Source organism: Gymnoscopelus braueri (assembly GCF_963280865.1).
Source record: "Gymnoscopelus braueri genome assembly, chromosome: 24".
NCBI lineage: Eukaryota > Metazoa > Chordata > Actinopteri > Myctophiformes > Myctophidae > Gymnoscopelus > Gymnoscopelus braueri.
In genome coordinates this window covers 7,080,918-7,107,229 of record NC_137626.1, presented here as the reverse complement: position 1 = coordinate 7,107,229, position 26,312 = coordinate 7,080,918, and the positions used below count along the sequence as shown (strand labels likewise).

The following is a 26,312-nucleotide window of genomic DNA, read 5'->3' as shown; positions in this document are numbered from 1 at the left end:
AACCTATGCCTCAAGCCTTTTACTTTATCTATTTTTTAAACTACAACTGTGAATATTTATGCCTGCCTCCACCACATCACTTGAAATGCCTCATTATTAAAATGTATAAAGTTGGCCTGGTATACTGCAGAGCAGACAGAACCGCAGGCAACGGAAGTGTCCCATTTATAGTGTCCGTAGGTAAGACAACTTCCCCAGTCCGTTTAGATATACTATATACCAGGGGTCTTCAACAGGGGGTCCGGGACTCCTAAGGGGTCCTCAGAGCTACTGTAGGGGGTCCGTGCAGATAGAAACAACTTTCAACCAACATATTCACAATACAATTCATACAAAGCAAAATCCATTGCACACATGTGAGTCCTTGAATACATATAACAAAAAAACATCACATGGATGCACCTGGGAGGCTGGGACGTATCATCAGTGTTGTAGCCTGGGGTCAACAGGTGTGTCGGGTCTCGCAACATACACCCTCACCCAGGTGACCCAGCCAGGGTTCATCAAGCCCCGACTTACGTCCCAGGTAGCTACCCACGGTCAGTCCTTTTAGGGCAAGACAGTGCCACTCAATCCGCTTGTCCGGAACTACTCTGCCGGGACTGCAGGGAGAGGAGAGGCTCTGGCACCTGGAAGGGCTAGGCTCTGTGGATGGCCTCCTGGCCAGGCTCCTCCTCCGTATCGCCAGGTCTAGGACCTGAGCGTTGCACAGGACTCCCCCGCTCCAAACATTTCATTCTGGCGTGATGGTTTCTTGGGCCGTGGTGGTACTGCAGGCTCCCCTTGCGTCTTGCTTGAATGGCCCTCCTTAAAGGCCTCACCGTGGATTTGTTGGGCTTCTTCCTCACGGAAGACACAGGCTGGGGCGCCAACCCATACTGCTCCCGGATGCCGTCTATATCCCGGCTGTCACCTGCCTCTCCGGTGGTCACCAAACTATTCCTGGTTGTCACGTAGTCTATTCCTATGAGCCACTATATGTTAAGGGGTTGGAAGATGGAAAGACCAAAATATGTAGATTGGTGAAAATCTACAGGGGGGAGTCCAGGCAAGCGAGTTGCCTCCTGGAGTAAGGAGCTGGAAAGCTTATAATCAAAGTTGTTCGGTAGAACAACTAAAGGGTTATAAGAAAGTCAGCTGAATAGACTTTAAGAAACTCTTTGTAATCTTTTATTATCATTATCAATAGAATAACTATAACAAAAAAACATCACATGGATGCACCTGGGACGTATCATCAGTGTTGTAGCCTGGGGTCAACAGGTGTTTCGGGTCTCGCAACATACACCCTCCCCCAGGTGACCCAGCCGGGGTTGATCAAACCCCGACTTACGTCCCAGGTAGCTACCCACGTCAGTCCTCTTAGGGCAAGACAGTGCCACTCAATCCGCTTGTCCGGAACTACTCTGCCGGGACTGGGGGAGAAGAGAGGCTCTGGCACGTGGAGGGGCTAGGCTCTGTGGATGGCCTCCTGGCCAGGCTCCTCCTCCGTCTCACCAGGTCTAGGACCTGAGCGTTGCACCAGACTCCCCCGCTCCAAACATATAAACTTAATCTAATCTGAGTTTGTTCTAATATAGGGGTACAGGTTTGTCTTCGTCCGTGGAGCAGTAGTACCCATAATGACCACAAGATGGAGCGCTAGTCCTGTGTTCTGTGAACTGGACAGAAGTGGAATGTCCTGCTGAAAAAAATACTTATACTTATTATTATTATAATTATTACTTGATGAAATGGTGCACAGACTAGTTGTCAAGGCATTCTCATCATATGCTCACCCACCTACATTCCATAACTTTGCCTGTTCTATTAAAGGAGTAGTTCACCCAGAAAATAACTTATTTCCTATCAGTTACACAACCCATGAAGCATTGAATTCTACCAGTCTTTATTATTATAATCAAATTATTGGCTTAGGAATGTGACAAAAAAAAAAAAAAAAACGAATTCAATGCTTCATGGGGTGTGTAATTGATAGGAAATATGTACATTTTTGGGTGAACTACTCCTTTAAAGCCCCCTGGCACTGGTCAATGACTGACAGACAAATATGGGTCACAAAGATAAGACGGTGTAGTGTGTGTGTGTGTGTGTGTGTGTGTGTGTGTGTGTGTGTGTGTGTGTGTGTGTGTGTGTGTGCGTGTGCGTGTGCGTGTGCGCGTGCGCGTGTGTGTGTGTGTGTGTGTGTGCACTACAGAAGTGTACATGTAACAAACACACAGCTACAGTGTGTCAGTAGGGCATAGTGTGTATCTTTAAATAGTGATTGTGTGGGAACAGACGTGAATGTGGTCGCTTCACACAAACTTATAAAGAATACATTTCCCATAATTCAAGCATCACAGGCGTTCTGGTTTAACAATAGTTAAAGCACAGTTCAACGTTGGTAGAGGCCTGGGTTGTGTTAGTTACCTCGCCATGATGTAACTCCAAGTATGTGAGTTATCTTGGATAGTTTCCTCTGTAGATTAAATATCCAACGATATTGAGGGTGGCCATACTGTACCTATTTAGGTAGAGAGGTCGTCTGTGAAACAGAAGGTTTCCGGTTCGTGTCCCCGGCCCCTGCTATGTGTTGCAGTGTCCCTGAGCAAGACACTTAAAGGGATAGTTCACCCCCAAAATAACTTTTTTTCTATCGATTAGTCACCCTGCATGGAGACTTGAATTCATGGATATTTTTTTGTTTTTGTCGCATTACTAAGCCAATAGTTTGATTTAAATCCAATAATAGCCAATAATTTGACACAAAGGAGACTCTTTGTGTCTCCTACCAGAACCGCTGCCTACCGGTCCGCTGGTCATCAAATTGTTGGCTTAGGATTTAGGAATGCGACAAAAACAAAACATTATCCATGAATGTCTCCATGGGGTGACCAATCGATAGGATCCCCTAAATGATGTTAACATCTTTAGCATAGAAATGAATCTGAACAAAGTGGACTCTGCCAGTGAATACAATGTATAACATTAAAGCTACTATCTCACTTCTTTCATGCACAATAGTGAACATCAAATATGATGTCACTCTTTCTTGCCCAAATATGGAGTTTCCACACAGCTCCAGACTGGCCTGCCGTGTTCTCTGTTAATGGGTACTACACTAAGTCACAGTGACCTTCACCTTTGACCTTTGGCCATGCAGTTCCTCTTTGAGTCCGTGTGGACGTTCGTGCAAAATCTGAAGAGATTCCCTCTCGGCATTCCTGAGATATCGTGTTCACGATGTTGGGATGCAGACAGATGGCCAGATGCCCCGAGTATAATGCCACCGAGTTTTGTCAATTTATACATGCTTAATCTGCTTTGTTCGCGTCCGTTTGTCTGCTAAAAGTGTGACTCTGAAACCTGTTTTCCAGTAGCTCTTAGGATTTAGAACAGTGGTTCTCAAAAATAGCAGATATACAAGCTCACAGCGCGTCCCTTTGTGCCTTGAGCTTGTACCTACTATTTTTGAACATTTTTGAAATATCTTGAAAGTGTCGGACATTTTTTGAATAATTTTCAATGTTTTGACACAAATCTTCTCTTCTGGGGGGTCCCTGGCACAAAACATTTTCAGATGGGGCGGTTCGCGGCCAAATACATATCATTTAGGCTTGGGCGGGTCTTTGACGTGAACAAGTTTGAGCACCACTGATATAGTAACATATGTTTTTATCAGAAATGGATTTAGAAGACATTTGTAGAATGGGCCTCAGGTTTTAATGGGTTAAGTCAGGGGTCTTCAACGTTTTCAGGCCAAGGACCCCCTAGCTGAGAGAGAGATGAAGCAGGGACCCCCTCTGTATTGCATAAAATTGTGTTTCAAATACATTTTTGCTCCTCTTTTTTCCCTCTATAGTCTACTCTACACCTATAACTCTTTGCCAAAAATAGCCGATCTACAAGCTCACCTGCGAGGCGTTGTGAGTTTGTAGATCTGCTATTTTTGGCTAAAGTTCTCCTCAGAAAAGGGATGCTAGGGTTGAAGTGGTTAATGTAAAAAGAATATATATCATATCATACAAAGATTTGGCGGACCCCCTGTGGTAACTCTGAGGACCCCCTAGGGGTCCCGGACCCCCTGTTGAAGAGCCCTGGGTTAAGTGGTTAAATATGACATGCATTCATTTTGGTTAACAATTACAATGTAGGCCTGAGGAGAAGCCTGAGGTGAATTTTGCCCTTGTTTTGGATAGGCCTGCAAACCGTGATTCTGACCAGTGGTGGAAGAAGTACTACATGTTGTTGTTACTCAAGTACAAGTATCAATACCACAATGAAGAAATACTCTGCTGCAAGTAAAAGTCTGGTATTCAGAATTTACTTGAGTAAAAGTACAAAAGTATTGGCATCAGTATCAAAAGTAAAAGTACTGATTATGCAGAATGTCCCATGTCAAGTTTTCAAAATGTATAAAAAATCTTTTGAAAATAGCAGATCTACAAGCTCACAACGCGTCGCATCGCAACGTGTTGAATCGCGAAGCGCTCAAATGGCCGAAATATATATAGAGCTTATGTGGTTAATGTATGTTTTGTAATAATAATCCAAATCTACAAAGTAACTAGTAACTAAAGTTTTCAAATAATTGTTGTGGAGTGAAAGTACAATATCTTCCTCAGAGATGTGGTGGAGTAGCAGTAAAAGTATTGAAAATTGGAAATACTCCACTAAAGTAAAACAATACCTCAAAATTGTACTTAAGTACAGTGCTTGAGTAAATGTACTTAGTTACTTTACACCACTGATTCTGACAGGAGCAGGTCGAGGCTAGCCTGGGACCAGACGAATCTGCGAGTGCAAAAAAAAATTGCACTCTGGGATTTGGGTCTGGCACCGCTCCATAGAGAATCCATTTCCTGCTCCAGAAGACGTGGGTAACCAATCAGGGCCCAGTATTCGAATATGGGAGACTGTAATTGGTAGTTGGTTTGTAGGTCTAACCAATAGACCACCGAAGTCCTGACGACACTCGTTCATCCCCAGGTTTGCGGAAGTAATTTCTCTATGGAGAATAACATTGGGTCATCTTAGAATCGTCTCATATAAGAATTGTGGTCCAAAAATAAACACAGTGGCCCTCATTTATCAACGTGGTGCAGCCCAAATAATGGGCGTAGGGCGAGATCACCGCACCTTTCGGCATTTATCAATATATCCTGACGTGGGCTTCATCCTACCATACGCTGAGATCTCACGTCTGGTCGAGACCAGTTGTTGACGTTGGCTGCACCCGTTTATTCCATTCTAGACCTGCGGAGCAGCATTGTCTGACTGTCTGACAGGCATCTGGACACATAATCCACTCCTAAATGTATATCTACACTAATAAATAATCCCTGTGAAAATATAACAGTAATTTAAACAAACTGCTTTAACAGTCATTCAGTTGCATTGGCTATTTTAAAATAGCAGATCTGCAAGCTCAAAAACGGGTCGCATCGCGACGCGTTGTGAGCTTGTAGATCTGCTATTTTCAAAATATACGAGCGCTTTTGCGTCGGGACTCGGGAGTCCCGCGGTCGGGACTGCCGACGATCTTTTCATGGACAGTGAGGTGTACAAACTTACAGTAGCTTGTCCTATGTTATGGAGTTATGTCATAGAGAGTTTTGAAGAGTACAACCTGGATGGGTTAAGGATATAAACCCGACGCTCCAATCTCTTATTAACGGGACGGACCGAAACCACTGCCGTCTCACGGGGAATATCCTACATGACTGCTTGTGCACTGCTCGGTATGGGTTAAATAAATTAATATACAAACGTATTCCATTCATGGCGATGTGATTGGTATCATAATATGTCATTCATGTAGGCTACAAGCCTACGTGACAAAGATTGTACCGCTACGGTACGGATTACAATACATGAAAAACACAGCTGGGCGGGCGTGTGTGTGTGTGTGTGTGTGTGTGTGTGTGTGTGTGTGTGAGAGAGAGAGAGAGAGAGAGAGAGAGAGAGAGAGAGAGAGGGGGCGTGTGCGTGTGTGGCGAGGCAGGCGGGGGAAACTCTTTCTCATTGGCTTTTGATGTCTTTGGTCGTATTCTGGTCCTTCTTCATGTCGTAAAATCGGGGCGTTTTGAGAATATTTAAGGGCGTGTTATTTAAATGACGCTAGGTTCCAGCCGTGACATTTATCAAGCTGGGACCAAATGTACGCTCGGATCAGCTGTGTAGGATTCGTTGATAAATGTGACTTCGACGTTGGTGTACGGCCGAATATATGGAAAAATATAAGCCGGTTTATAAGCTGCGTTGATAAATGAGGGCCACTGTCCCGGCGTTATTGTCAGAGAGGAGGTTCTGTATCGTTTATGATAGTCAGTCACTTATATTTGATACAGTCTGTTCCTGGCGAAAATGTAACTAATTCGGCGGAAGTAACATTATCGTTTTCTCACCGTCAGTTGATGCTTCATATCCATAAGAGTCAAACCGCCGGGGTCATTTGTTTATTTTTGGAACACAGTTCTTATTTGACGCGATATTAAATACGTCTATGGGATTCAGAACGGGGGTGGAAAACTGCGAACCAGGTAGACAAACAAAGGATGTGTAAATGACGTCAGACTTCGGCGGTCTATTGCGTCTAGAGTCATTGTTTTGATCCCGCCCCCTTGGAAAAAAAACGTCCTCATAGAAGCACCAGACTCATATCCACGCAGTGATATAGTCTGGCTACGCCAGGCTAGGTCGAGGCTGCAGCCAAAAATCAGACATTCAGAAGTAGCAGCTAGGCTCAAAGCTGAATAACATGACCTGTGGAGCTTTAACCTCTGACCCCCAAGGGTCACAGACCCTGACCTATCACCTTCTGCCAATCATTCCTCAGTCCTTCTGACTCCTCCCTCTTTCTGCTGGACGAGAGAGAGAGAGAGAGAGAGAAGCATTTTAAGTTATGTTTTTTATTTGTATTTTCTGCATTATTTGTATTTTCTGCATTATATATTTGATTACAAAGTTGCACTGTAAGTTACACAGCTCTGTTTACACGTGTTTATTCTATGTCTTCTTTTTTGATTGTGTTCAATTCACACTTTCTTTGACGACGTAAACATACAGAATGTCTACTTTATGCCATTAAAGCCCCTGTGAATTGAATTGAAAGAGAGCAGGTCAGGAGAAGGAGAGAGAAAGAGAGCGAGAGAGAGACTGACTGACTCTCTATTTTATTTTATTTGTATTATGATTGTATTCTTTATTGAGTGAATAAGTCCAAGGTACAACATGTGTTGACTATTCACTGAACCATAGGCATAGTCATCATCAAACAATAAAAGATGAAGGAGGGACAAGGGTTTGGTTTCTTCATACGATGCACATTTATATTTTAGCGTTGACGTTGTGACTCCACCCACCTCGAGTTTTTTGAGACTGACTCTCAAGTGAACTTTGGCCCCGTGGCGTGCCCTGCCCCAGCGGGGCTGTGTAAATGACTGAGGCCCTCGCTGCTGTCACCTGTTCCCCCGCCACACACACACACGCACACACACTCGTGCACGCGCACAACTGTAGGAGTTGAGGCAATACATTTTGCTTGACTCGGTTCCACAGATAAATATTGTGAAAACAGCCGATCTACAAGCTCATTTTGAAAACAGCAGATCTACAAGCTCACAACGCCTCGCAAGCGAGGCGTTGTGAGCTTGTAGATCTGCTGTTTTCAAAATGCCTATTTCTTATATTATTTGACGATTTGGCCAATGTTTGACCAGTATTTATAGTGTAGTTTGCTGATTACTTTTGATGCAGTAATGGTATTTTTTTAGGTGTTAAAAGGGTCTTAAAAGTCCTTAAATTGTCACTTCACTGTCACCTGGGGACCCCCCCCCAAACAAAATCATGTGGGGACCCCCCTGAGAGTCCCGACCCACAGGTTGAGAACCATTGCTCTCCACAATGCACTGGGGGAGAGGGAGGAAGTATACTGACACTAGATCACCAGATGTTCAGTCTTATAAAGTCCAGGTTACGGCCATGACGAACTCCATGTTAAAGGGATAGTTCACCCCCAAAATAACTTTACCCATGGAGACTTTAATTCATGGATATTTTTTAGTTTTTGTTGCATTCCTAAGCCACTAATTTGATGACCGGCAGCGGTTCCGGTAGACAACAAAGAGTCTCCTTTGTATCTCCTACCGGAACCGCTGCCTACCGGTCCGCTGGTCATCAAATTATTGGCTTATGCAACAAAAACAAAAACCATATCCATGAATTCAAGTCTCCATGGGGTGACTAATCGATAGGGGAAAAAATGATTTTTTTTTTGGGTGAACTATCCCTTTAAGTTGTGTGCGTGATTCAGTGTAAAAGGTTCACCTCAACACCAAGATAATGGGTCGTTGGGTTTGAGACACAGCACCTCAGACATAAAAGTCAGTGTCTCTCTCTCCTCCCTCTAATTATATGCATTAAAATGCATTAATAACCACTTAAACTCTATATTGTTGCCGTCTGGCAGAAACCTCTTATCTCCATAGTTTATTGTTGTGTTTTTTTTTAGTAAATTAACGCCCTACTTGATCAACCACAGCGTCACACAAAAGCTTCAAAAGTAGCAACAAGCTCGAAACGTTGTTTTGTTTTGAGCTTGTAGATCTGCTACTTTTGATGTTTTGAGACATAAGGTTTCTCTCTCTAACTGTCATCTCCTCGTTGTAGATTCCGGCACTAAATATAAAAACAACAATATTCTCTTATGGCATGGGGGTCCCTGGTACAACATCTTTACACATGGATTGGGGGTCCTTGTGGGTTCTTGACATGAAAATGTTTGGGAACCACTAGATTGGCCACTGGTTCTCAACATGGGGTCTGAGGACCCCCAGGGGTGAGGGGTCCTTGATGGGGTTCCAGGGGGCCCCCAGCTAACCAAATGGACCCTTACAAAGGTCTGTAGACTAGAGGACCAAAAGGACCCTTACAGGTCTGTAGTGAACCAAATGGATCCTTACTGGTCTGTAAGTGTAACTCTGAGAGTGTACACATGGAACCAAATGGACCCGGTCTGTAACTCTGAGAGTAGCCTATACAAATGGAACCAAATGGACCCTTACGGGTCTGAACTCTGAGAGTGTACAAAATGGAACCACATGGACCCATACTGGTCTGTAACTCTGAGAGTAGCCTATACACATGGAACCAAATGGACCCTTACTGGTCTGAACTCTGAGAGTGTACAAAATGGAACCTAATGAACCCTGGTCTGTAACTCTCAGAGTAGCCTATACACATGGAACCAAATGGACCCTTACTGGTCTGTAACTCTGAGAGCTCCTATACACATGGAACCAAATGGACCCTTATTGGTCTGTAACTCCAAGAGTGTACAAATGGAACCAAATGGACCCATAAGGGTCCATTTGGTTCCATTTGTACACTCTAAAGAGTTAAATGAACACAGGACTTTAAAGTGTAGATTGGAGTCCCAGAGATTTAAAACAAACAACAAATAAATATATATTAAGTGGGGGTCCGTGGCCTAATCAATGCATATAAAAAAAAGGGGTCCTTGAAAAAAAATAACTAAAGTATAGGAACCAAATGGACCCTTATAGGGTCTGTAGCAGTCAGTCAGGGTTTACAGTGGGGTCCCATAGATCATTCTTGGCCATAAATGCATTATTTATTTATTCAACCTGGTAGTAGAGGATCATGCTCCTTCAATCCCCCACCACCTCCCCCCCCCCAAAACCTCTTCCAAACCCTAAACTAACTTCCGGGGCAGGCTGGCACTCTACTCCACTACTCTGACTCCCCCACTGCTCTCTCTCTCTCTCTCTCTCTCTCTCTCTCTCTCTCTCTCTCTCTCATTTCCACAGATCCAGATCAAACCATTCAGTCAGTATGAATCGTAGCGTCTCTCGGGTCGGAGGCTCACATCGGATCGTCTCTGTTCGCAGCAGGAGGCTCATCTAAAAAAGCACTGCTTCATTGGACCCGCACACACGCGCACACACACTCTCACACACACACACACACACAGACTTTAACGCCGGGTGGACTGGACGCCGTGTGTGTGTGTTGCGTTTGGAAGGATTGTCCGACACAGAGAGAGAGAGAGAGCGGACTTCATTCACCCTACACATACCTCTCTCTCTCTTTATCATATAAAGGGCAGAAAAAGGAGGGAGATACATCTCATCTCAGGAGAGATTTACACACACGCTGGATTTAAGAAGAGCAGACATGAAGATGGATCATGTCCTGTGTACGTTGCTGCTGGGCTTCATAACCATCGGTAAGCGGGTTGTGTGTTTTTTTGGGTTAGGGTTTGGTGTTTGACTGATTTACTTGACGATAAAGGAGAAGGAGGGGGATATAGTTGCGTTTACGCGCCCCGGTGTCGCGCGAAAATCAGGCATAATATAAGAGCAGATATATGTGTATATATAAGGACCGACACACACACACACACACACACACACACACACACACACACACACACACACACACACACACACACACACACACACACACACACACACACACACACACACACACACCGTACCATCTGTCTGTAGCCTTTGGATCACACAGGCTGTCATTAGATTTATCTGATCGATCCTGACATGATCAGAATCGATCGAATAAATCTAGTGACAGTCTGTGATCCAAAAGGCTGTAGAGGTCTGCTGCCGATCCTATAGTATTCTCTGATCCACACAGCCTATGTTCGCGTGAGAGACACACTACTACTAGTGTATCTAGCCCTGTTTGGAACCTCACTCAACACGATAGCTCCGAGATGAGGTCCCGCTGTACCGGCTACCGGCAGAGGTAGAGTCCGTCCACACGTAGAGAAGATCACCTTTTTAGCCACATCGTATCCAAAAAGTAAAGGTGGTCCCAGACACCTACAGATGTTTGAGGCTTTTCCGGAAAGTAAGCGTTGTAGGACGGGGTTGAGAAAACCGTTTAAATGGTTTATTTAGTCAGCCTGTGCCATGTTTTCCCATTCAACCCGGAAAGAACCCCCGACGGCAGGTGCCAGTACTGCTCCCGCTCTCTGCTACAATGGGAAAACATGGCACAGGCTGACTAAATAAGAGATTTAAACAGTTTTTTCAACCCCGTCCTAAAAATGTTACTTTCCGGAAAAGCCTCAAACATCTGTAGGTGTCTGGGACTACCTTTACTTTTTGGATACGATGTGGCGAAAAAGGTGATCCAGACACCGTTTGGGCGGACCCTACCTCTACCGGTACCCGCTACAGTGGGACCTCATCCAGGAGCTACACAGCGGAGGGAGAGGTTCCAAACGGGAATACTGCCGATACTATAGTATCCACTGATCCACATAGCCTATGTTAGCGTGACACACACTATAGTGTCTCTCACACTAAACATCAGCTAATGTGGATACTATAGTATCCACATAGTAGCCTATGTTATGTGAGAGAGAGAGATATCCCGCTGTGAATGTGTCTGTTTCTGGTCCGTTAGGGATTCAAACTGTGTTGTTCTGTGGTCGGGTTTTTCACACACGAATCAATGAGTATCATGAGGCTTACTATAGGCTGCTGTCTGCCGCCCGGTGCTTATTTATGTCCAGAGGAATGGTCGTATATCTGTGAAACGTGACTGTCTAACAGTCACTACACTATGCTGCTGGCTGCTTAGTGTGTGTGTGTGTGTGTGTGTGTGTGTGTGTTTGTGTGACTGTCTGTCTGTGAATGTCCGACTGACACGTTGTAGAGTTGAAGCTTCGTCAGGTATATAGGAGCTGAGCTGGCTCACACGCCCAAGATCGTAGCTTCCTCTACCTTGCCCAGGTGACGTGTGTGTGTGTGTGTGTGTGTGTGTGTGTGTGTGTGTGAAGCAACTAAGTTCATTTACTCAAACTACTGTACCTAAGTACAATTTTGAGGTACTTTTACTTTACCAGAGTATTTTCAGTACTTTTACTTCTACATCTCAGAGGCAAATATTGTACTTTTGACTCCACTAAAAGATTCAAAAGATTTTTACACATAGGCCTACATACATCACACTTGTGAAATGGGACATCCTGCATAATGAGTACTTTTACCTTTGTACTTTGACTCAAGTCAATTTTGAATTCCGGACTTTTACTCGTAACAGAGCATTTCTACATTGCAGTATTGATACTCTTTTACTTAAGTAAAACAATTAGTACTTTTCACACCAACTGGTGAATCATAAAACATGGCAGAGCAGAGGAGGGCAGGCTACAACAGATGGGACATTACATGAGAGAATCAGAGACATGAGAAGTGCATGGCTATGGTGGGTGGGTGGGTGGGGCTGATGGAAGTGATATGATGGTGTCAAACTAGCCAGGGGGTCCTTGAGGGGGGAGGGGGGGCACCGTTTAATTTAGAGCTATTATTTCCAGTGGTGCAAATTCTTTACTTAAGTAAAAGTACCAATACTGCAATATAAATATACTCTGTTACAAGTAAAAGTCCAGAATTCAAAATTTACTTGAGTGAAAGTACAAAAGTATTGGCATCAAAATGTACTTAAAGTACCAAAAGTAAAAGTACTAAATATTTGAAAATAGCAGATCTACAAGCTCACAACGCGTCGCAGCTTGTAGATCGGCTATTTTCAAATAGCCTAGGTATAAAATAGGGTTAAAGTGGTTAATCTATGTTTCATTATATCATAATTTATATCTGAAAAGTAACTAAAGTTTTCAAATAAATGTAGTGGAGTAAAAGTACAATATTTGCCTCCGAGATGTAGTGGAGTAGAAGTAAAAGTATTGGAAATTGGAGATACTCAAGTGAAGTACAAATACCTCAACATTTTACTTAAGTACAGTACTTGAGTAAATGCACTTAGTTACTTTCCACCACTGATTATTTCACTGACTAGAACAGATGATGTGTGAGAAGAATGACTTCAGATCACCTAACAACTAAAGTCTTCTCTTATGGGGGTCCCGTCCTCCTTGGCACAACAGCGTTTCAAATGGGGGTCCACCACGGCATGTATGGATTTGGGGGTCCTTCCTTGACATAAAAAATGTTTGGGAACCACTGCCTTTGGCCTGCGTTGGTTCTCAACATGGGGTCCTTAGTTGAGGGGCATTCCAGGGGGTCCCCAGCTAAAATAACTGATAAGCAGTTAAACCAAATGGGCCCCAGAGGGTCTGTATACCTCCAAGAGTAATACATACTGTGTTGGGTGTCATTATGTGTCATATTATAACATTATGTTAGACCACTGTATCGTCTTAACATATGGGAGCTACACACTGGGAAATATAACTTTATTTAAAGGAGCATTTCACCCATTTTCAACCTTGATATCTTTCATATAATTGGTCCTCACTAAAAGCTCATTGTAAGATATGGCACAGTTTCCATCTTCTCACTCCATGCCAGTTAGTCCATTAAGACCGGGAAAAGCATCTGTGTGTCATTTTTAGATTTCTTTGGCTATTGAAAAATAGCAGATCTACAAGCTCATACAAGCTTGTAGCATACAAGCTTGTAGATCTGCTATTTTTGAAAAATCTTGAACATTTGTGCAAACCTTTGAATATATATATTTTAAAGCGAACATTTGTAACTCAAATCTTTGCTTCATGGGGGTCCCTGGAACTAAACATTTTCTCAAAATATGTTGTTCCAGGGACCCCCCCCCCCCCCCCCCCCCCAGAAGCATAGATAGGAGTTAAAAATGTTCGCTTTAAAACATGGGGGGTTTCCAAGCTAATAGAAACTACAGCACTTCCCTTCCTGGAAATAGGAGCCACTGCTCTTGCGTCAATTTAAAAGAAAACAAAAATAAATGCGTTCGATATCTTGTGTGAAACGACCACTGATGATGTCATTGGTAGGCAGGTTTCTGAAGTGTCCACAGCCCTCCTATATTACTATTACCAAATATCATATCCGTCTTTTATTTGCTTTACCTCTGTCATTCAAAAGTCACAAGAATGACCTCTGTCATTCATACGTTTAAAAAAAAAAACTTTTCTTTATTGACTGGAAATGTGGTGAGAGAGTAGGGTGATGACATTGAGCAAAATGGTCTGGCCCTGATGGGAATCGAACCGGAGACTCACTCATCCCGGAGGCCATCGCTGATCATTTGCGACCAGTGCTAGAGAACAGGGGTTCTCGTGCACCCCATAACCACTCAAAAATCAGCCTCATAAGTCTTATTTTCATTGAAAAACAACGATACTATCTGAACATTTCATCATACGTAGCACTTTTTGAGGTCGAGTTGGCGAGCAGCCAAACACAAACGGTCAAGTTTACTAAAGTCATCATCGTCAGTTTTAGTATCTCCTCTAGTTAAAGCCCGATTTCTGCTTCGTCGCGCGACAGTGTTGCGCGACAAAAATAGCCGATCTGCAAGCTCACAACGCTTGCAGATCGGCTATTTTGTGAGCTTGCAGATCGTCTATTTTCGGCACGCGGCACCGCCATGCGACGAAGCAGAAATCGGGGGCATTAGCCCAGAATGGACTAATGAGCGGCGCAAAGCCACACTTTAGTTCCAACCGGACAAACAGATGATGTATCATGAGCTGATCAGCGCTGACAAGCTCCCATTAGATGGCCTGCCTCCACACAGGGACAGCCGTGCTAATCACACACACACCCAGTGTCACTGGTGGTGGAAAGTGCATTTACTGAGGTACTTAAAGCTGTAACTTTCCTCTTCTACCCCGGATTTGAACCCGGTTTCTGGCGCAAGAGCTGGCATTTTTATTGAGCTGAATCTGATAGAGCCTGCCTGCTTGCTCAGGGGATAATACATTTTATTCATTAACCCATTAAGACCTGAGGCCAAATGTTTTCTAAATCCTAACAGTTTTTGGGAAAAAAATAAATAATAGCTCTTAGCTCATAGCGCGGCACTGTACCGCGCTATGAGCTTGTATATCTGCTATTTTTGAATAGCCAAAGAAATCTAAAGTGACACAGATGCGTTCCAGGTATTAATCGGTTAAAAAAAGTTACATATTAGTGCTACTTCAAGTAAAATTTTGAGGTACTCTTACTTTGCATTTTCAATACTTTACATACTTAAATTCCACTGCATCTCAGAGACAAATATTGTACTTTTTTTACTCCAGTACAATAATAACTTTAGTTTATATGGTACTTGCAGATTCATATTATTTGTTTTAAAAACCTACATTAACCACAAGCCCTGTTGTCTATTCATAGATCAGCTATTGCTTGGTGATAACCGACCTATTGTTCAGCTATTGTGATTGACCGGCTATATTTTGAAAGATTTTACTTTTGGTACTTTAAAGATATGTTGATACCAGTACCTTTGTCCTTTTGCTGAAGTAAAACGTTTAATGCATTACCTTTTCTTCTAACAAAGTATTTCTACATTGTGGTATTGCTACTTCTACTAAAGTAAAACTGTGTGTGTGTGTGTGTGTGTGTGTGTGTGTGTGTGTGTGTGTGTGTGTGTGTGTGTGTGTGTGTGTGTGTGTGTGTGTGTGTGTGTGTGTGTGTGTGTGTGTGTGTGTGTGTGTGTGTGTGTGTGTGTGTGTGGGTTAAAGTGGGTTAGCAGCATCACATACCTGCCTACATGTCATACGTGTGTGTCTATACTTGTGAGGACCCCACACAAGTATAGTAGAATTTGAGAAATAGACATTTCCCTGGTCCCCCACAAGAGAAATGGCTGTTTCATCATAAATAAACACATATATATATTTGTAGAAGTATACATTTACAATTTTATAAAGAGATTCTGGTTGGGGTTAGGTGAATCAGTCAGTGAATGTTAGGATGAGTACATTTAGAGGTTTAGGTTTTTAAGGGTTGGATATTAGGAGTTAAACATGATTCACATACTCAGGTGCGCGGCAGTGATGTGCACCGAAAAATAACCGATCTACAAGCTTGTAGATCGGCTGTTCTTTCGGTTTTAGGCTTACGGTAAAAAAAAGAAGGCAAAAAAATGTATTAAAAATAGCATTTATAAAATTGCAGTCCGACTCCTAAAATGTTGATGTCCTCACAAGTATAGTAATACACACCTCTGTGTGTGTGTGTGAGTGAGTGAATGACTGGTCTTAAATTAGTGCAGCGCTAGATGATCAAATGACCGTACAGTGAACAGCATGTTGTCAACATGTCTGCCGTCTTCCTGTTTGAAGACTGGAGACTGGGCTTTGCCATTTTATCTTTATCGCTCTATCTGTCTCTCTCGTTCCCCCTGTTTCTGCCTTCACTCTCTCTCTCTCCTGTGTGTCCTACAGTATGCTCTCTCTCCAGTCTCCAGGGAGCGTATGGGGTTTTTAGTCTAAACAATGCACGTACAGCTTCCCTAAACACGGCCCTGGTGTTTTGTGGACATGCTTTTGGCCCGTAAACTTCCCTCACTCACAAAGCAGCCCCGCTTGTCAAACAAACATTACAAGATTTGGCACGTGGTATACGTTATTTGCGGTTATCTTATGTTGTGTAGCGTGTGCGCGCACACACACACACACACACACACACACACACACACACACACACACACACACACACACACACACACAGTCACACAGTCACACAGCCTATATAGTATATGATTTTCCAATGAATTCCTCAGAGGAGTATCCAGCTAGCAGTGATTTCTTTCTTGGACAGTCAAATGTGCAGTTTGGTCTTTCGGAGGGCTAGAGCAGTGGTTCTCGAAGTGGGGTCCGGGGACCCCCAGGGAGGGGTACTTGAGGGGGTCCCAGGCCAGGGGTCCGCAAAATGTGTTAATAGCGCATTAAAAGAAGCAACCAATTTAACCCAAATGTATACTATAAAAAAAAATGCCGATCTACAGCTCGCAACGTGTCGAATCACACTGTTGTGAGCTTATAGATCAGCTATTTTCTAAAGGACTTGTGAAAGATTTTGAATAAATTGCAGATGGGGGTTTCTGAGCCCAAATGTGTATCAATTGGGTCCCAAACATGAGAATGTTTGAGAGACACTGGGCTACATTGAGCAGTCTAGCTTTACAAAAACAGGTTTAATTTAATTTACATCTTTCATTACGTTTCCATGGCTTCAATCAGGTTTTCTGCCTCATTCATTGTTAGGATTGTGTTGTCACCTTGTACGTTTAACGTTGTTAGGAAAGTGGAGAGGGAGACAGACAGTGTATCAGAGACGGACTCTCTCTTTCCCAGGTGTTTCACCCAGGTGGGCATGGTTTTGAGGTTAGGTTATAAGGCAGTGGTTCCCAAACAGTGGGTTGACCCATTTGTGGGTCGCTACTCGCAAGTAAACATCCCCCTTTTTTTTTTACTTCTTATTTAGAAAAAATATATATATTTCGAAATATATATATTTTTCACAATTATCCATTAAAAAGTACATAAAAAAAACATTAGAAGTAGAGAAAATAGCAGATCTACGAGCTTGTAGATCAGCTATTTTCACTAGTGTGGGTCCCGGTAAGACACCAAATTTCTCTTTTGGTTCGCGACCAAAAAGGAACCCCCGGGTTAAGGCATACTTTCTGTGAGGTTAGGGTTATAGGCATACAACCACCCCCACCTGACACCAAAGAACGAGGGAGTCCCGTGTCAGAGACACAGGGGTGTGATGGGAAGGTGCTTGGAGAGGCAGAGAGACATGAAGCACAGACTCCTAACCATCAGCGCTCACAGTTACTGTGTGTGTGTGTGTGTGGGGGGCTGAGGAAGAGACGGCTCACCGTGAAATGAATGCTGGATGTCAGCAGGGGGGTGGGGGGGGGCAATGAGTCATGTTTCCTCAATTCCTGAAGAACACATTCCTACTGTGACCTTATTGTGTCGACTTTATGGGACAGGACTGTACGGGACAGGACCGTACGGGACAGGACCGTACGGGACAGGACTGTACGGGACAGGACTGTACCGGACAGGACTGTACAGGACAGGGACAGGTCATAGCAGAGCGGCTCGGTCTCTGGACGAGGTGGATACCGTTACTGTCTGGGCAGAAACCTCTTATCTCCAACTTTTTTGTGTTTTACAACTTTTTTGTGTTTTAATGAATGCCCTCCCCCCCCCCCCCACACTTGATCATCATACTACGGCGTCCACACACAAAACTAGCAGATCCACAACCTCAAAACATGGCGTGAAGCGACGAGTTTTGAGCTTGTAGATCTGCTACTTTTTGAAGCTTTTGAATTTGAATCCTGAAAAGTAACATTTTTGGACATAATGGGGTTTCCCACCCGACAGAGACGGTATAATATAGCGGTGGTTCTCAAACTTTTTCATGTCAAGGACCCCCAAAATAATTATGTATTTAAAGGAGTAATTCACCCCAAAAATCAATTACCCACCCCATGTTTTTGGCACATTCCTAAGCCAATCATTTTATGACTGGCGGAGACTCAACTCACCTGCAATGAGTCTCCGCTGGTGTAATTGATAGCAAATATATATCCTTTTTGGATAAACTACTCCTTTAAGGCCAGGGGGAGGTTATTCCACAATGGGGGGGGGGGGGGGGTGAGCGTTAGCGCCAAGGCTCGTCACCTTTGGTCTTTAGCTTTGTGAGGGGAACAACCAGCAGGCCCTGGGCTGAGGATCTCACTGACCTTCTGGGAACATATGGATGGAGGAGGGTGCATATGTATTCATGCAGGCCGTTGACTGTGGAGAGCTCTGCATGTGATTACAAGAATCTTAACCCATTAAGACCGGGTAGGCATCTGTGTCATTTTAGATTTTGTTGGCTATTGAAAAATAGCAGATCTACAAGCTCATAGCGCAGCCACGCTAGGAGATTGTAGATCTGCTATTTTGTGAAAAATGGTGAAAATGTGTGCAAATCCTTCTGGGGGTCCCTGGAACGAAACATTTTGAGGTGGGGGGGGGGGGGGGGGTCGCTGCCAAATACATTTGATGATGATCATATAAAAATGGTCGCCACTGCTATGCTCTATTGAGGTAGGTGAAAACATAGGTATAGAAACCTAGATGCCTCATTGGTCGCTGCAGTTCATCGTAGCGACCTGTATCCGCGGCCGCCATATTCGGGAAGGCACGCTGCCACTCAAAGTGACTACTGGCCAATAACAGCACGTCTTTTCCCGGGACGTGTCAGAATCTAGCTGTATGAAAATATCCCGTTATTTTTTTTTACACAACTAGATTCTGCCAAGGCCCGGAAAAGACACGCTTTGATTGGCCTTTAGTCACTTTGATAGGCAGTTTGCCTTAGCAAAAATAGAGCCCGCTGATATGGACGCCCCCAGAGTCGAAGGAGGCGTCTACCTTTATATGTCTATGGGTGAAAAGTGAGTTACAGTAGTCCAGGGCCTTGTGTGCGTCGTGTCTAGTCTGTTTGCATGTCCTCATTGGTAGAAAGTGTTACATAGCACAGCACACTGGCACTGCCAAACAAGACGGAAATCAGTCATTTTTGGGGCGTTTGGGTTATTGATGCGTTTCAGCGTTGACATTTATGAGACATTTGTCCAGATGGAAGGCATGTGGAATACAAAAAATAAAAATGGCATGGCTCTGTGTAGGAGGCTAGTCGTCTACTCTAAAAGAGGGTCTCTCTGTGTATATTGTATGTCTGTCTGTGTGTTTGTCCAGAGACAATCTGGGAACCCATTCTGTAGTAATTTTTACCCTCCTTTGATTTTGCCTCTGGGGCAGTGGTTTTCAACCAGTGGTCCGGGGACCACCAGGGGTCCTTGGGGGGGGGGGGGGGGGGGGGTACCAGGGGGTACCAGGGGGTCCCCCACAATCATTTTAACCACTTAGCTTTGGCTATTCAAAAATAGTGCTATGAGTCTCTGCTATTTTTGAAAAATCTTGAAAATGTGTGCAAATCTTCGTACATATATATTTTTTTAAAGCAAACATTTTTAACTCAAATCTTTGCTTCTGGGGGTCCCTGGCACAAAAGAAATTCAGATGCGGGTCCACGACTAAATGTATATCAATTTAGGGGTCCTTGTCATGAAAATGGTTGAAAACCACTGCTCTGGGGGCGTCACCTCCTTTTTTGTGTATTTTTTGTGGAACTTTATTTTTATGATGGAATCAAAATTCGGGGCTCAGATCGGGCTGAAACCATGCCCACATTTGAAGTCATACAACATATCTTTTACCTTATGCAAAGGTTCATTTGTTGACCATGTTATCCTAGTTTCTATAGTTTCAATGTACAGATACTTGTCAAGGACCCCTAAACTAATGTGTATTTGGCCGCGGACCCCCTGTCTGAAAAGATGTTGTGCCACGGACCCCCCCATACAAGATTTGTGGTGTGAACATTTTCAAAAAGATTCAGACATTTTCAAAGAATGTCAAGATGTTCTGAAAATGGCTGAACTATAATGTATTTGAATGTGTCTTTTACTTACACTTATCTATCAGTATTGGAAGATATCAATGAAATTATATTTGCATAATCTTCTCAAGTCACTTCGGGAATATACACGTTTCACCGCTGTGTCGTCATCATCACCAGGTTAGAGCCGTGTGTGGCCATGCAGTATGGGTACAGGGACTAGAGAGAGAGAGAGAGAGGGCTCAGAACGCAGCCCTGGGGGGCTCCTGTGTTGAGGCAGTGGTTCTCTACCATTACCCCCCCCCCCAAAATAATCATATTTGAACCAGGGACCCTGGTAAGCACTTGGAATGTAGGAGTTGAGGCATTCCATTCCATTTAGTTTGACTCGGTTCCACAGATAAATATTGTGAAAATAGCAGATCTACAACAATCTAGCAAGGCGTTGTGAGCTTGTAGATCGACGTTTTTCAATATTCTTGCTTCTTTAATTTGGCCAATGTTTGACCAGTTTTTATAGTATAGTTTGTTGATTACTTTTGATGCAGTAATGGTCTTTATATTTTTGAGGTCTTAAAGGTAGGGTAAGTGATTTTCTTTGGTTAAAATAAGTGTTAAATAGCTCTATATTCTGATAGTACTCATTGCTATAGAGTGTTTGTTCAGTAAAAGGAGTCTCCTTGTCTCTCCAGCTCTTTATAAAGCAGAAAATGCATTTTCGTTTCAGTTTCATTTCCAATTTTATCCAATCAGGATAGAGAACTCAATCAGGATATAGATTAAACAAGTGAAATTGGAAGTGATGACACTAAGAAATGAGCAGGCAAAATTGGAACTGGAACACTATAAAAAATGAAGCTAAAAAATGGGTACTTTCTCCTGATTGGCTGAGATTTTGACACCTACCGGAAAATGTATTTTCTGTTTATTAAAGAGCTGGAGAGACGGGGAGACTCCTGTTACTGAACAAACACTCTATAGCAATGATTACTATCAGAATATAGTGCTTTAACCTTTTAACAAAATACTTTTTGTTTTAACCCAAAAATATCACTTACTTACTTAGTTAAAAGTCCTTATTGTCACTTCACTGTCATCTTGGGGGGGACCCCCTCAAAAACATGTGGGGACCCCCCTGGGTGTCCCGAACCCACAGGTTGAGAACCTAAGGGACAAGGGGGCCAACAGGTGTTGGAGCCGATCCCCACCGCCTGGCACCCTGGGGGTAGCATTAGCATTAGCATATCACAAGCTTTGGTTCCCCCCCCCCTTTCCTCTGGCTAGAGTAGACCGTTCATGTGCCTGATTGTCCGAGAGAAGAAGCCATAAATAGAGATCTACTGACAGTGGTCCAGAAGCAACAACCCGAAGGCTTTTAAGACCTGAGGTCGATTCTAACAAAGCCTTCTAAATCAGTAGTTCTCAAACTCCCTCATCTGAAAATGTTTTGCGCCAGGGAGCCCCAGAAGAGAAGATTTGTGTTAACTCATTCACTGCCAGAGTTCAAACATCGGCCTATTGCAGCCCTTGCCAGCGTTTTCGAGCGTTTTTTTTTTTTTACTAACCTTTCAAGACCCACAGAATGTTTCGCTCCATGACGATGTGCACAGCGAGGGTCTCAAAGGAAAGACTAGAATCTCTACTTTCTTCTGAGAAAAAAAAAGTTTGTCTGCGCGATGTTCTATTCTTTAGTTATTGCCAGTTGAATATAGCTTGTTTTCACCAAAAAAACGCTGTTTTTGGAACAGAAAGGAGAGACATGTATTTTTATAAATCCTATAATATTAAACTAAACCGGCTTGATTTTGTCAAGCGAAGCGACGCGTTGTGAGCAGTGGTGGAAAAAGTACTCAAATTCTTTACTTAAGTAAAAGTATCAATACTGCAATATAGAAATACTCTGTTACAAGTAAAAGTCCAGAATTACAAATGTACTTGATTAAAAGTACAAAAGTATTGGAATCAAAATGTACTTAAAGTACCAAAAGTAAAAGTATTAAAATGTTTGAAAATAGCAGATCTACAAGCTCACAGCTTGTAGATCTGCTTTTTTCAAATAGCCTACATATAAAAGAGGGCCCGGCTGAAGTGGTTAATGTATGTTTTATAATGTCATGTCATGTCAATGTACTTCGTTACTTTCCACCACTGGTTGTGAGCTTGTAAAATGTGCTATTATTTTCACTAGTTTGGGTCCCGGCTCTGGGCAAACCGTTCTTTTGGGTGTTGAGCTAAAGACGTTTGGGAGCCACTAGTTCTAGGCCAGAGAAGCCACCTGGGCTGATGTAACGTCCGTGACATGGCGGGCGGCTCACTTTGTTAGTTTTCACAGCGAGAGGGTTCCTGTGGGTTGTTCGAACCCCCGACTGGGGGCCTCGTCGTCAGCCTGGAGTCTGCATGTTCTCTCCCCAATGGTCACATCACCATCGTGGCTTTTTCCTCCATGCATGCTAGAGACATAAATACTGGGACTCCTGCCCAGTGTCCTTGACCATGGGTTCTGTCCTTGGAGCTGCTGCTCACCGTGGCTAGTAGTTATAGGATGGCTTCGATGCAGAGGACGGGGTTTGTGCAAAATGTACGGTACCTGGCAAATTCACAAAACAAACACGTAGTTTCCAAATTTGAACATGAAAAAAATATAGTAATAGTATAATTATGTTTTTAACCACTTAAAGGGATAGTTCACCCACAAACTGACTTTTTCTATCAATTAGTCACCCCATGGAGACTTGAATTCATGGATATTTTTGGGGTTTTGGGCACAAAGATTCTCCTTTGTGTCTCCTACCGGAACCTCTGCCTACGGGTCTGCTGGTCAATTTTGGCTTAGGAATGTGACAAAACCAAAAAATATCCATTAATTCAAGTCTCCATGGGGTGACTAATCGATGAAAATGTGTTTTTTTTTTGGGGTGAACTATCCCTTTGTGTTGCGGGGCGCAAGTAGCTGATCTACAAGCTCAAATGTCAAAACGCGTCCCAATGTGAAAATGTGTGGAATAGAAAGCCTGCCGTTTCTATTAGCTTGGATTCCCCATTGATGATGTCACTGGTAGGCTGGGTTTCTGAACTGTCCACAGCCCTCCTCTGAGACACAGAGTGATTAGACAAAAAAGGTACCATATTATTATAATGAGCATTAGTGAGGACCAATTATATATAGATAGGTTGAAAATGGGTGAAGTCTCCTTTAACGTGAAAAAAGTTTGAGAACCAGTCTATGTACTACTGGAGGGAGGGAGGGCGGGGGGGTGCATGTGCCTGTGCATGCTGGGGCTGCACTATGTACGCTGTACGGTATGGGACAACATTTCATAACTCAATATTTATGCCAAATATCTCAACAGCGATAATGATGGCTCAGCTCCAGTGCATGCTGTCCCGTGTGAACGAAGGTATAGGGCGTGTGACTAGGGCTGTCACGATTGTGACACTTTACCTGACGATTAATTGTCACACAAACCCTCCTATAATTCGACAAAGCTCTGTGCGTTGAGCCCAAAATCTCTTCTGCCCGGTTCTCCTCTGTGGCTGGAGCAATTGCTCTGCGTTTGCACACAGCCGTTGACCATTACCATGTGCACGGAACACCGAAGCCCGTTTTTCCCCAAATGTTATTAGCGTTTTTGTGTTCGCTGGCTCCCGGTTTGCCAAATCATGTGCATGAAACAAGCGCCGGTGTTAAACAAGCGGACCATGACGCACTTTGTGTGCTCATATCCCCCGACGAGTTGCACAAGGGCAGAAATGACAAAAACGTCCAAAATACGCCATATTTTAATATATTGTAGGCTACTGATAATTTTGTTACAAGATGGAAATGGCTGATCTACAAGCTCACAACACGTCGCATCATGGTGACATGTTGAGAAAAAACAAATTGTGAAAATGTGTGCAAATCTTTGAATATATATATACCGTACATGTTTTACTTGAATCCTTGCTTCTAGCGGTGGGCTCCGTGGACTAATACATATCATTTTTGGGTGGTCCCTGACATGAAAAAGTTTGAGAACCACGTGATATTATTATGGCAACTTAAGTTTTTTCCAAAAAAGAATCCCCAGAAGCAAAGATTTGAGTTAAAAACCTTCAAAGATTTGCACAAATATACTCACAATTTTTCCAAAAGAATTCGCAGATCTACAAGCTCATTGCGCGGCGCTCGGTGCCACGCTATGAGCTTGTATATCTGCTACAGTATTTTTGAATAGCCCAAAGTATAAAATAATGGTTATAGCATTTTTTTTTTAAATGACACAGTTATGCGTTCCCAGATTGAATGGGTTAAAATAAAACTCCTCTCTCTCACACTTATGCCAGTGTGCCAGTGATCACCCTCCTGTTAGGTTGCCTACCCCCCCCCCTGGCCTAGACTGAGCTGCTCTCCTGGAATCCCTGGTATGCATACAAGTTGCATGATTAAACATTAGCAAACCATTGAGCTAATGGAGCCGGCCTGCTTTGCATCGGGGGATAAATTGGATCTTGGCCGTCAGGTCAAAATTCGTGTCAGATCCTGTGTCTAAGGTGAGACATGACCTTTGACATGATCTAAATGTGTCAATAGAAGAGCAGGGAGACTAAATACAACCGTCCCAATTGTACGAGTTATGTATTGTATTACAAAATGTTACATAGTGCCGCTTTAAAGTGACACACAAAAGGTTGAAAGAAGTTAAACCACCTCACATATTCTGGTTGTGTAATGTGCGGGTGGTTTTGAATAATCGTCACTTTGCTGCCCTATATATCTGCTGTTGTCGAACCTTTTTGTGCGGGCCTTCCCTTTAATGAGAGAGAATAACAGCCGACTGCTATTCTAGAACGCGAGAGTGTCTTTTCCCGGTGGTTCGCCCAGGCGGACAGGGTCTTGAGGTTGGGCTTAGGCATAGTGTTTGTGGGGTTAGGGTTAGGTTTTGCCATAGTGTTTGTGGGGTTAGGGTTAGATTTTGGCATAGTGTTTGTGAGGTTAGGGTAGGCATAGTGTTTGTGAGGTTAGGGTTAGGCATAGTGTTTGTGAGGTTAGGGTTAGGTTTTGGCATAGTGTTTGTGAGGTTAGGGTTAGGCATAGTGTTTGTGAGGTTAGGGTTAGGCATAGTGTTTGTGAGGTTAGGGTTAGGTTTTGGCATAGTGTTTGTGAGGTTAGGGTTAGGTTTTGGCATAGTGTTTGTGAGGTTAGGGTTAGGTTTTGGCATAGTGTTTGTGAGGTCAGGGTTAGGCATAGTGTTTATGAGGTTAGGGTTAGGTTTTGGCATAGTGTTTGTGAGGTTAGGGTTAGGTTTTGGCATAGTTTTTGTGAGGTTAGGGTTAGGTTTTGGCATCGTGTTTGTGAGGTTAGGGTTAGGTTTTGGCATAGTGTTTGTGGAGTTAGGGTTAGGTTTTGGCATAGTGTTTGTGAGGTTAGGGTTAGGCATAGTGTTTATGAGGTTAGGGTTAGGTTTTGGCATAGTGTTTGTGAGGTTAGGGTTAGGTTTTGGCATAGTGTTTATGAGGTTAGGTTATGGCATAGTGTTTGTGAGGTTAGGGTTAGGTTTTGGCATAGTGTTTGTGAGGTTAGGGTTAGGCATAGTGTTTGTGAGGTTAGGGTTAGGCATAGTGTTTGTGAGGTTAGGGTTAGGCATAGTGTTTGTGAGGTTAGGGTTAGGCATAGTGTTTGTGAGGTTAGGGTTAGGCATAGTGTTTGTGAGGTTAGGGTTAGGCATAGTGTTTGTGAGGTTAGGGTTAGGTTTTGGCATAGTGTTTGTGAGGTTAGGGTTAGGTTTTGGCATAGTGTTTGTGAGGTTAGGGTTAGGTTTTGGCATAGTGTTTATGAGGTTAGGTTATGGCATAGTGTTTGTGAGGTTAGGGTTAGGTTTTGGCATAGTGTTTGTGAGGTTAGGGTTAGTCATAGTGTTTGTGAGGTTAGGGTTAGGTTTAGTGTTTGTGAGGTTAGGGTTAGTCATAGTGTTTGTGAGGTTAGGGTTAGTCATAGTGTTTGTGAGGTTAGGGTTAGGTTTTGGCATAGTGTTTGTGAGGTTAGGGTTAGTCATAGTGTTTGTGAGGTTAGGGTTAGTCATAGTGTTTGTGAGGTTA

General features: G+C 43.3%; 1 protein-coding gene across 1 annotated transcript in view; it reads left to right on the top strand.

Annotated features, from left to right (window-relative positions):
• Positions 1-9,823: 9,823 nt before the first annotated feature.
• Positions 9,824-26,312, top strand: part of LOC308080423 (prostaglandin F2 receptor negative regulator-like) — a 90,036-nt gene continuing 73,547 nt past the window's right edge. Inside the window, exon 1 of the mRNA XM_080422287.1 lies at positions 9,824-10,231. Coding sequence (XP_080278413.1) covers positions 10,180-10,231 — 52 coding nt within the window. The 5' untranslated portion in view covers positions 9,824-10,179. The remainder of the gene's footprint in view (positions 10,232-26,312) is intronic.